The sequence below is a fragment of the Notamacropus eugenii genome, chromosome 3, assembly GCF_028372415.1.
Source record: "Notamacropus eugenii isolate mMacEug1 chromosome 3, mMacEug1.pri_v2, whole genome shotgun sequence".
Classification (NCBI taxonomy): Eukaryota; Metazoa; Chordata; class Mammalia; order Diprotodontia; family Macropodidae; genus Notamacropus; species Notamacropus eugenii.
The window spans coordinates 215,904,173-215,917,057 of record NC_092874.1 but is presented as its reverse complement, the minus strand read 5'-3'; the positions used below and the strand labels follow the sequence as shown (position 1 = coordinate 215,917,057).

General features: G+C 33.8%; 1 protein-coding gene across 4 annotated transcripts in view; it reads right to left on the bottom strand.

Moving 5' to 3' along the window:
- The window catches only part of IPO8 (importin 8), a 179,114-nt gene that overhangs the window by 120,312 nt on the left and 45,917 nt on the right, over positions 1-12,885 (bottom strand). For 3 of the 4 annotated variants that reach the window (XR_011977119.1, XM_072654411.1, XM_072654412.1), the window contains exons 3-5: positions 6,948-7,104; positions 3,039-3,197; positions 603-759 (exon numbers count right to left, since the gene is read on the bottom strand). Coding sequence is in view for 3 of the 4 variants with exons in the window: in XM_072654411.1 (XP_072510512.1) it covers positions 603-759; positions 3,039-3,197; positions 6,948-7,104 (473 nt within the window). In the remaining variant the exon portion in view is untranslated. Of the gene's footprint in view, positions 1-602; positions 760-3,038; positions 3,198-6,947; positions 7,124-12,885 lie in introns of all 4 variants that reach the window. The other variant, XM_072654413.1, reaches the window with a different exon arrangement.

Genomic DNA, 12,885 nt, shown 5'->3' with positions numbered 1-12,885 from the left:
AAAGACTCATGATGGAAAATGCTATCCACATCCAGAAAAAGAACTATGGTATCTAAATGCACACTGAAACATACTATTTTCACTGGGGTTTTTTTGTGTGCAGCTTTTCCCTTTTGCTTTGTTTCTTCTTTCACAACATGACTAATTTGGAAACATGCTTATCATGATTATACACGTATAGCCTATATCGGATTGTTTGTCATCTTGGGGAGGTGAGAGGGAGAAAAATCTGGAACATCTTTTAAAAAATGAATGTTGAAAACCATATATGTAATTGGAAAAAAAAAACACTATTTGCAAAAAAAAATGTATATCCATGCATGTAGTATGCCTGAGCCAAGTGACTTGAATTCCACTATGTGATCTCTTATTACCTCTTTACTTCTATTGTGTAGGAATCCTCTATAAATCACATAGATTTATCAGTGTATTCTATTCCCTACTAGACTACAAGTTTCATAAGATGAAGCCCTGATATCTAAATTTTGTATTTTTCCCAAAGCCTAAGAGTGATCTGTAAACATTAGGGCTTAATAATCAAAAGAAAGTCAAGGTGCTCAATAAACACTAGAATTTAATTGTCCTCTGACTTAGAGCCCTACCTGAACAAGTGCATAAAAAATTTTCAGAATCTGCTTCTGAAGTAGTACAGAGTAATGGGATGGATCAGGAAGAAGCTGGATAATTTGCTGCTGAATTCGAGGTAAAAATACTTGCATTGCTGCTATAAGAGGTTCTCTTTCCTCTGATTTCTTGTATCTATATGAATACAAAAAGGAAAGAAATGAAAAAATACCAGAAATTTTAAACAGATTCCAATATAAATATGATGATTTTTTTAAATAAATGGAAGAAAAGAGAAAAATAATGCCCCAACATCTTGAAATATTTTCTAATATCAACATTAATCATTCATTACAACCTTTCCTTTTTTGTAAAGATAAAAAATTCAGCTGATATTCAAAAGCTTTATTCTCTTCTCTCCTTGATTCTTGAAGGGCTGGGTGATTCAGCAAATAGACAACTAGATCTAGAGTCAAGAATGACGTAGGTTCAAATCCTGCTTCAGACTCTGCAACTCTCAGCAAATCACTTCCCATCTGTCTGCCTCAATTTTCTCATCTATAAAAATGGGGATAAATAGCACCTCTGTCACAGGATCACTGTGAGGATAAAATAAGATATTTGTAAAGTGCTCTGCAAATCTTAAAGCACCATATATAAATACTAACTATTGTTATAGTTGTTATTGTTGTTGAAAGCTAAAATATTTTAAGTGGAACACTGTTGAAAACAATCAGTAGATAGACTGCCAGAACTGGAATTAGGGAGACCTGAGTTCAAACCCAGCTTTAGACATTTAGGAGCTGTGGGACCCTGGGCAAGTCACTTAATCTGTTTATCTCAGTTTCCTCATCTGTAAAATGGAGACAATAACACTCTCAGGCAGTTTCAAAGATCACATGAGATAATTGTAATGCATACAACACAGTGCTTAGCACACAGTAAGCGTTACATAAATGTTAGCTATTCAGTTATAATATTATTATCCAAAATCTTGGCTTACGTTCTCCAACATGATTTTGAAAGAACTTTGAGATATGTTCTCCCTATTCCTAGGTATAACTACATCTTTTATACAAGATATTTATCCTTTACCTCAAGGAACTGTACATGTTTTTTGATGTCTGTTAAGTTTAAAATATAAAAAGAAAAATTTTAATTTAAAAAATTAAAAAATATCTAGAGGACATTATTTTGTAATTTATCTATAGAAGCCTTTAAAAGGATAAGGCTAAGAATGCGATTGGATCTGTAATTTCAGTGGCATAGGAAACTGCTAGGTGAGGAAACTCTTATCAATGCAGGTCAAGACCTTCTGAGAGATCTTAGAGAAATGCCTAGAGCACTGTGAAGATAGGTGACTGGCTCAGTCGTAAAGCTAGAACGTATAAGAGGTACAACTTCCTAGCTTTAAGTCCCTCTGCCTTTCCAACTTTTAAAGAGCCATTAAGTACCCTTAAATGACAGAAAAGTATTTTTTCATCTTACCTAAAGTCCATTATAATATAATAAAAACCCAGAAAAAGGTAGTTTTCATGAAATAAAGACATTTAAATTGTACAAATCATATATTTCAATGGTCTCAAGAATAATCTACTTTCTAATAATTACTGTGTAAATCCAACTCATCTTGTTTTCATTTAAATATAGAAGATAACCATCATTATCATCATCTCATAGAGCTGTAAGGGACCTGAGGTTATCAATTCCAATCTCCACATTTGATAAATAAGATAAATGAAGGTCAGAGATATTAAGTGATCCACTAAAGGTCACAAAGGTAGTGACCTTGGTAGAGGCAGAGCCAGAATTTAAACCTAGATCCTCCAATCTCAAATCCCATCCTTTTTTCACTGTTTTATACTACCTTGCATCTTTTATTTACAAACTTATAGACTTCAAATCTGAAAAATGCTCTCACAATTTTCAGAACTAGGTTTTAATTTAAGGGAAAAATAAAGGAGGTAGGGTGGAAAAATCTGCTATTTTCTCACTCATCTCCTCACTTGTTCTGTTGACATGATTCTAAATGTCCTATAAAAAGCTTTGGGAGGCACTGTGGCACTGTAGTTAGAAAGCTAGCCTCAAGGCCATGAAGACTTACATTCAAGAACCAACTATGACACATAAGGCAGTGTGACCCTGAGGAAGTGCCTTAGTGGCTAGACATTCTCTCAGAATTTACTCAACCAGAAGTTCCCTAAATTAATGAAATTACAAGTCTAATCTCTATCTCTTCTCTATTCTTACAAAAAAGCCTTAAGGAAAAAGGGTATCCACCCTGACTAGATAGAAAATGTATCTTTTTCAATTTATTTTGCATCTAAAAAAATTCAAAGATTCAATTGCATAAAGGAATGAACATATCTAGAGACAAATGATAAAACTCAACTTTCTATTCACCCTTATTCAATATTCTTTAAACATCTATTGAACATACCCCTATAATCTTCTACTGAGAAATCTCCACTTACTCATATGTCTTCACAAGCTGATATAGACATAATAAGCTGCCAAGCCAGCTTCCACTGCTTTGAGATTGTAAGTAATAGCCTATCTTGTCTACCACCGCAGTCCAGTGACCAGGAAAATCATGCTTAATGATGGCACGGAGACACATTGTTAACTGGACCCTAGGAGGCAAAATAACAAAAACAACCTTAAAAAATACACCACCACAAATTTAATTATATTTGTTATATTTCATAGATGTCTACTGTTTTACAAAAAGACAGCATTCAAGTTCCCACATAACTCTTTTTCTATAAGGGTAAATCTGGAGTGAAAACAGGAATATACTTTAAGATAGCCTCAACAACATAACTTCCTAAAAATAAGCAGCACATATAGGAAGCAATTTCCAAAGAAAAAACATTTTATACTATCTCCCTGACCTATAAATTTATTTGACAATGCATTAATGCATTAAAATTCTAACAAATAACATCAGATACTATATGAAGCAATAACAAAATACCACCGAAGCAATGGCAGGTCATTTTTCCCCTATTTGTGTACCTAAGTGTAATAATAAGGTAGGATTAGCAAGATCTGAGAAAACTCCGACAATGAATTTTGCTCGAAATAAATCTAGGGTAAGGGAAGTCTAAGAAGTAGTTCAAGTAATAAAAATTAACATATGTTAGGATTTCTTATCACCCAGAAACTATAGACCTGTCCTACTTAGGTAATGCACACAAGGAATGCCCTATTGTGTTGCACCCTGCGAAGCTCTAGTAAAAAAGTTACAAAAAAAATTTCTGGCTAAAATATAAATAATAAGTATTTTGGCAATTCCTAAAGAAGATGAGGAGGATAAGAAAAAAAGGTTCTTCAGGCAAGTCTTAAAAGGTCTACGAGTAAGAGAAATGATAGGAACCCCACTCATAAATAGGTGAGGAGGTGCTTAAAGTCAAAATGGACAGATCAATAATAATTTTCTTACGGTAAAAAAATGTTAGGTGTAATATGAAAGGCATAATGAAAAAAAATTCTCCTCTACAAGTAATCAGTATTGATCAAATATATACTTACATGCTTACCTTTGAAAAGAAGAAATACTTATATAAAATAATGGCAGAAAGTAACTAGTAGCTTGATTAGGATCCATTCAATACCCCCTAGTGTCACCAACTCTGGGAATTCTTCTACAATATTTTTCATAATTAATAATAACTAGCATTTTATACCATACTTGTAAGGTTTGCAAAGTGCTTTATATATCTCATTTATCTATGAGGTAGATGCTATTATTATTCCCATTTTACACACAGGGAAACTAAGGCTAAGAGGTTTAATGACTTGCCTAGGGCCACAAAGCTAGTAAATATCAGAGGTACAATTCAAGTTCAGGTCTTTCTAACTCCAACTCTAGAATTTTATCCACATTACACCACTTAGCTGCCTTGAAAGGGGAATATGGCATTATTAGGAAAAATCACTGGATTTAGAGTTGGAGAACTAGATTTGAATCTCAAGTCATTACCTTTTACTTATATGGCCTTGTGCAGGTTATTTAACCTTTTTGGGTTTCAGTTTCCTCATCTGGAAAGTTAAGAGGTTGAAATAGGTATATGTTAAGATCCCTTCCATCTGAAAGTATTATGGTATTCTGGGAATGAGTTTGGCAGCTAGGTGGCACACTGGAAAGAGTACCAGGCCTGGAGTCAAGAAGACTCATCTTCTTGAGTTTAAATCTGGCCTCGGACACTTACTCGCTGTGTGATCCTGAGCAAGTTACTTAACCCTGTTTGTCTCAGTTTCCTTATCTATAAAATGAGCTGGAGAAGAAAATGACAAACCACTCCACAAATGCAGTCATGACATAACTGAAATAACTAAACAATAACAAAAATCGGAAAGTATGAGGGGGTACCAGATCAGTGGTACAAAAGAGATCTAAACTGTTACTAAGTGGCAAAAGCACACCTCAACCAACATTATAGTATCCACTCCCCTATTCTCATCCTATCTCATCAAATCAGTTACATTTAATGTTTTATGTTCAGATTTCTTTTTTTTACTATTACTATTACCTGCCACTCCCTAGTACTTCTTATCTTAGGCTAAGCAAAGTTCTCTACCAAAAGAATATATTTCTATACACACTAAAGTCATATCATTTTCCTCTTTTACTTCTCACTATGTTGAAGGTTGGGCATATGAGATGTATGAAACCATAGCTTAATACTGGGAAATGTCAGAATAAAAGAGTTAAACTCTGCTATAATAAGAGCAAATAATTTATGGCACTAAAGGTAGCAGTATCCCACTACCTAATTTATAGTCTTTCTCTCCTTTCCCTTCGCTTTTCTATTCTTATTTTTTCCTTTGTTTCTTTTCTCTGATTATACTTCATTTACAACAGAAGATAATGCTTTGTATCTAGAAGTACTACTCAGGATTAAGGTAAAATCTTAGTTTTAGAGAGTTTGCAATAGTTTTTCTATAGTACTATGCTATCTCAAATTTCTTTGGTTTCTCCACTCTACTCTAGGTAATGTGTGGGATGGCTCAGGTCCCTACATAAATCAATTACTCAGAGGCCTCTCAAAGTGATGATAGAAAAGAGATTTATTCGATTCTCGAGAAGCGGGGCTAACCTGTAGGAGTAGGAAAGCCGAAGACAAAGAAAAGGCAGTGATTTATATAGACCCTAACGCAAGTCCCTCCCCCCCACTGACCATTATTCTCATTAGCTGAGAATATGATCTTACATTCTAGACACGAAATCTAACCAATCCCTTTTGAAATGAAGACATTGAAGAATTAGGTAAACTTTATCCAATCATTGAGACCCTAAGGTACTACACAGTTTTATATCCTTATATGGAATTATTCTGTTCTAAAAATATAGTAACCTTGAGTCTCTCAGTCTTACCTCACCCCTGGGAGAAGAATTACAATCTGAGAAGTCTTCAATAAACCTATCCCACTCAGTAATAAATTCTTATCACCCTGTAAGATCCAATCAGACTCATCGGTATCCTCTGCCCTCTGATTAGAGGGCAGAAATACAAATTGCTCCATTTAAGGAGAGAAAAAATGACAGACATTCCCTCAAATATATCATTTCCCACCCAGCTGCACTCCTTTTGGAATGCATCATGTCCTCAAGACTGGTCCTTCCTCCCCTTCTCATTTTTAAGCTTTCTTTTGTATATCTTCCCCTCTTAGAGTACAAGCATTTTCTTTTCTTTTTTGTAATTTGTTTCCCCAGCACTTAGCACAGTACCTGGCACATAGTAGGCATTTAATAAATGTTTATTGGCTATTATTAATTATCCCTAACTCCCTTGATATTCTCACTTCTCCAAGAGAAACCTAGTCTTACATATTACTGAGCTGTCCTTACAAAGGAATGGAAATTGAGCTCAGATAAGAAATGAAGAATACATACAACACATAAAAAAATACACATATATACCTATGAGTTAAATAACAGATTGAGTGCCCTAGGAATAAATTTCCCTATAATGGAGAAGATCAAAGAATAAAATAAGGTAAAAAATGAATGGTACAAAGTTAAGTGAGATCAACTAAAGCAAAATACATTATTTACATATTTGGAGTTTCCATGATTTTATTTAATCAAGAAGGCCTTTTGCCTTAATTCTCTTAATGAGGAAAAAAAAGATAGAGTTAAAATAAACAAAAGACAGAAGATTACCTGAAAGAAAGCAATTAATGAAAAAGAATGAGTCCTTATTCACTGTATTGTTTCTTTTGAAAACCAAAAATCATAATCTTTATAACTGGATTTTCCCCCTTAGAAAAACCAAATATTTTATGTCTTTTATTGATGTATATATATATATATATATATATATATATATATATATATATATATATATATATATAAAAATATAGAAAGTATAATGTACCTCACTAAATCTGGAGAACGAATTATTCCTTCCACAATGTTATCTCGGATCTGCTGGCGATCATTTTCATGAATGTTGAACGGAAATATTGCTTCTCCAGGAGGGGGTTCTCGATCTGGCCAGTACTGCGTCACCATGTTCTTCAGGTAAATGGCAGCTGAGTTACAGAAAAAATCCTAACATAGCACCATGGAAAGGGATGGATTTAATTCAACTTTACAAAGTGTGAAAGGCTACGCCATTATGTGCTGAACATGAAGCACAGTGAAGATAGCAGGGAATGTAGTTCTAAGCAAGCAATCAACAGATAGGAAAATGTATAAAAATTGAAGACTTTTCTTGTAGCAGTTAAAGTACATTTTAGTTAAAAGCATCTTGTCAATCAAGACTAAGATTTTCAATGACAAAAAAATCCAGTAATATCAAATGAGTGCCTTAGACCGAACATAAGGTGGTCTAAATCAAAACTGGCAAAATAAATCTCTATCACAAGAGTCACACTGCTCATAAAAAACAATAATGAAATGGAAATGAACCAAAAACTGAATTTTCATTTTTTAAGATAGCTATGTAGGTCACTTCTCTTTACATTATTTAAATAACTCTTTGGAATAGTAAATTTTTTATTATTGCAACTCCAACTTAACAAATCCTTCACAGATCAAACAAGTATCAACTTTCATACATTTCAAAAAATTTGACAGAAATACCTTGCAAAAATTAAAGCATTTATTTATACCTTTCAAATCTTCTATAGTCATTCAGTTCAATGCTTAATAGAAAGGTCTTAAAGTATATTTTTTAAAAAGGTGTATTTTTTAAAAAGGAATGTAACAGGCTTAATAATATTGTCACATCAGAAGTCTAGTATTCCTTAGGTAGACTGTGAACTCATCTTAGTCTTTAAAGAGTTTAATAAGTAAATATTAAAAGACATTTAAAACATATCAGTTTATAAGATAATTCATGTGTTTTATTGGAATACAGATATGCATAGCAAGACCATCACTATTTAAGACCATCACAATATAAACCCACAGTTTAGCCATGAAATTAAACAGTACAAAATGTACTAATGATACCATATCTGCTTTATACAAGAGAAACACAAATAACACTGACTAATAAATGATTAAATAAATCTCTAGCAAATAATTTTTCAAAACTTATCTCTTACACATAATGGTTATATAACTTTGGGAAAGTCATTAACACTTTCAGTGGACAAGGCAACTTTCTAAAAGCTATGGTTAGCACTTTCTCAAAGAGCTATTAATTCATATTGTGAGGAGTTTCCTTAACAAAAGTTCCCTACACCTGTAAAATTACAGATCCCATCCAAAAATGAACTCAATATAACATTATGAGAGACAAAGCTATTGTAAAAATAATGGAATTGCCACCATAAGTATTTAAAAATACACCAATCATCTCATAATTTCATTCTGTCCAAATGTTCATATTTCTTTAAACTTTTACCAAGATACACTAGTGAGTTACAAAATAAATTAATATTAACATGCCAGGAATCACTCAGGAATGAGGTAGAACTGTTCTACATAAGTAAATTTTCATGATACCTCAAGTAAATAAATCTTATCAATTTCAGAATTCTCTCAAACAACATAGCAATCTATCTACACCACCATGTGCAACTCATATCCATGTCTCCACATAAATTCACCATGAAGGTCCCTTTGAATAAACTCAAGGGCTTCCTGGCTTTCTCCTAATATCCTGAAAATACTAAGGAAACACTGTGGCTATTAAACGGTCATCTAACAACCTCACCATATGACCAGGCTGTCCTCTTTCTAATCGTATCCTTCACTGGTAATATGTTGCATCTTATTCATACCCACTACTAATAGGCAATGATGATACAAAGATAAAAATTAAACTGTTCTGACCCTTTAAGGAGCTTACAGTCTATCAGAGGATACAATATGTACATAAATAAGTAAACAGAAAATAAATGTGAAGTAAATTTTTGAGGGAAAGGCATTAGCAGCTGGAGTGGGGAAGGACCAGGAAAGATACCATATAGGTGTTAGTTAAGCAAAATATCTTCAGTGACTATTGTATTCCATGTCTCACTGACACACAGCAATGCCAGCAGAATGTTGATATTAAAAAGATAAGCCTTTACATAAGACACAGTAGTAAATAACAACAGTAACCTTGTATTTCATAAGCCCCAAAACCCCAGCATCTGGGACAAGAACTCACTATTTGATAAAAACTGCCGGGAAAACTGAAAAACAGCAGGGCACAAACCAGGCATAGACCAATATCCACACCATATACCAAGATACGGTCAAAATGGATACATGATTTAGACATAAAGGGTGATATCATTAAAGAAATTAGAAGAGCAAAGAATAGCCTACCTCATGACCAAACAAGAGACAGAGAGCATTACAAAATATAAAACAGATAATTTTGATTACATTAAATTAAAAACTTTTTGCACAAACAACACCAGTGCAACCAAGACCAGAAGAAGGAAAGCAGAAAGCTGGGAAACAATTTTTACAGCAAGCCTATCTGATAAAGGCCTCATTTCTCAAATATCGGGAGAACTGAGTCAAATTTATAAGAAGACAGAGCCATTCCAAAACTGATACATAACTGAAGGATATGAACAGGTAGTTTTCATTTGAAGAAATCAAAGTTATCTACAGGCATATGAAGAAGTACTCTAAATTACTTTTGATTAGAGAAATGCAAATTAAAACAACTCTGAGATACCACCTCACACCTATCAGATTGGCTAATATGACAAAAAAAGGAAAATGATAAATGTTGGAGAGGATATGGGAAAATTGGAACATTAATTCAATGTTGGGAGAGTTGTGAAATGATCCAATCACTCTGGAGAACAATTTGGAACTATGTCCAAAGTACAATCAAATTGTGCATACTCTTTGACCCAGCAATACCACTACTTGGTCTGTATCCTAAAGAGATCATTAAAAAGGGAAAAGGACCCACGTGCACAAAAATATTTATAGCAGCCTTTTTTGTGGTGGTTAAATATTGGAAACTGAGGAGATACCCATCAACTGGGGAATGGCTGAACAAGCTGTTATATGTATGTAAAGGAATACTATTGTGCAATAAGAAATAATAAGCAGGTAGATTTCAGAAAAACCTGGAAAGACTTGTACAAACTGATGCAAAGTGAAATGAGCAAAACCAGGAAGACATTGCACACAACATCAGCAACATTGTGTGATAATCACCTGTGATAGACTTAGCTCTTCTCACCAAGAGAATGATCAAAGACAACTACAAAGGACTCATGATGGAAAATGCTATGTACATCCAGATAAAGAACTAATGGGCTCAGAATGTGGAGAGAAACATACTGTTCTCACTTTCTTTATTTTTTTCATGTTTTTTTCCCTTTAGGTCTGTTTCTTCTTTCACTACTGTGAGTAATATGGAAATGTTTTACATGACTGCCAATATATAAGCTATATCAAACTGCTTACCACTGTAAGAAGAGGGGAGGAGAGGGAGGGAGGGATAAAAATTTGGGACTCAAACTCTTATAAAAGTGAATGCTAAAAATTGTCTTTACATATAATTAGGGGAAACACTATTTTTAAAATATTTTTTAAAATTAAAAAAAAAGGTAAGCTTTGCTTTCATACAAAGCTTGAAATGATTAAAGGAGCTCTGCATTTACTGAAAGCAATCAGTCTACTCTCCTTTCTCAACTCAATTCCAGAGTCAATTTACGTACATGTACTGTCTGTCCCAAATATGCACACTGATGGACAAGCTTTATAGTTTGTCTATCCAATTCATGTCTTTGGACATGAATTTAAGCAAAAGACATTCCTCATCTGTTTGGCCTTGTTTTTTTAATTATTCAAATCAAACTTTCAGGTCACTGTAGTTCTCTTCTAGGAAGGCTTGATAAAAACAGCACAATGTCATCTACATATCAGAGCACACAGAAGATCTCAACATCCACGGAGAAACCATTCATCAATTTGGACTCTGCATTAGTTTCCCTATCACAAAAATACCTTTAACAATTATATGCCTTATTATTTTCTGCCTCACCTGATGTTTATGACCATAGGGTGATTGTTCAATAATGTTATTTTCATTATTATGTCTTATAAGAAATCATGAATTATTCTCATTACATATGGACAAGGACAGATTGTAGAAAAAGAGTCTTCGAAAAAGAGTTTGTTGAAAACATGGTGCTTTGCTCTACTCAAATACTTTTTTTCATAATCAGTGAACAATAAACACAATGGAATCTTATATCATGTATATTTTTAAGGACATAGTCCACTGCTGAGCATTGTTTTAAAAAGTACTCTCATTTCCTATTGATACTACTCATATAGGAGGTCCTTAATGAATAAGTGAAAAACTGCATGGAGACTGTGTATTGGTATGAAAGTAGGTATACAAGTCAGCAATTGTTATTATTTTCTCAATTTTTTTTCTAGGTATAAGGTCAGAGTTTTTTTCCCATGATTTTGATTAATAGCCTTTAAATACTGTGCAAATGCCTCAGTATCTTCATAATTGTATGTCTTGTATATAAACTTGATGCAATCTGTTTTTTCCATTTTTGTTCCCATTTGTGTCTTTTATAAGAACATATGGTACATGAAGTTAGGGTCTATGTATAATGGTTTCGCTGTCCTTCAAGGTGAAAAGTTTATACTGTTATATTTACATATCTTTTCCATCTTTCTTCTATTTGTCATCTTCCTTTCATTTTCAACTTTAAATCTTGGGATGATTTTAAGTAGTTATATCATGCCAAATTTTCATTACACTGACTTTACCCTCCACTATTTCTCTCTTCTTTGATATGATAATAATCATAATTACCCATCAGCCTTAATATTCTACATACAAATTGCCTTTGGCAACTATCTCTCTCTACCTGGGAAGTCATTTGATCAATGACAAAAGCAATTTCTGGCCTATTTTGGTCTTCTTGTTGTAGAAATAGATTTCTAGAAATTAAATGGTATAAAATTATTGTTGTCAGTGTTGATGTCATTTCTTAGATCCATTTCCCACTACTGATTATTTATTTATTGTTTTCATACTATTGAATTGTAACATGGGCCCTCTCTACAGCAAGAAAATCCCTTTATACCCTCCCTAAACTATCACTCACTGGGGGCCTATCTCCAGTCATTCTGATCCATATCTGATCCATCTCCCCGGATCCAGATGGCTCCAGGGAAAAAAGTGAGACCAGTGACCTTGCACAGACCTCCCTCATTTAAATCCAATTCGCTTGCGAGCCATGGCATCATCTTTCTGATGTCATGGTCTTCTTTAAGAACAAAGGACAAACAACAATAACAAACTATCTCACTGGCCACAGCAGTTTTTCCAAACTTTTACATCCCTCTTTGAACTTCCCATAGTTCACCTTCCCCCAATCCTATTTACTGAGAATTTTGCCTCATATTCCACAGGGAAAAAATTGAGGCCATGCACCAAGAGTTTCTTCTTCAACCCTTTTCTTCATCTCACATAATTCCAATGCATTCTGTCACTACTCAACTTTGTCAGTTTCACCAAGAGGTGGTTCTTCTCCTTGTAAGGCAAATGCCTCTACATGCACAAGTAGTCTCATTCTAATACATTTTCTTCATTAGACTGGCCCCTCTTATCACTACCACTCTCACTTATCTTCAATCTGCCTGCCTATTGTTTCCCTGCTGCCTATATATTTCCCCCATTTTTAAAAACCAGTCACTTAATCAGTCCTATATCTCTCTTCCCTTTAGTGACTAAACTCACTGCCATGGCCATTTAAAATTGGTGTCTTCGCTTCCCTTAACTCTCACTTTCTTCCTAACTCTCTCAAGTCTGGCTTCTGACTTCATCATTTAATTAAAACTTTTCTTTCAAATTACTAATGATCTTTCAAACTGCCAAA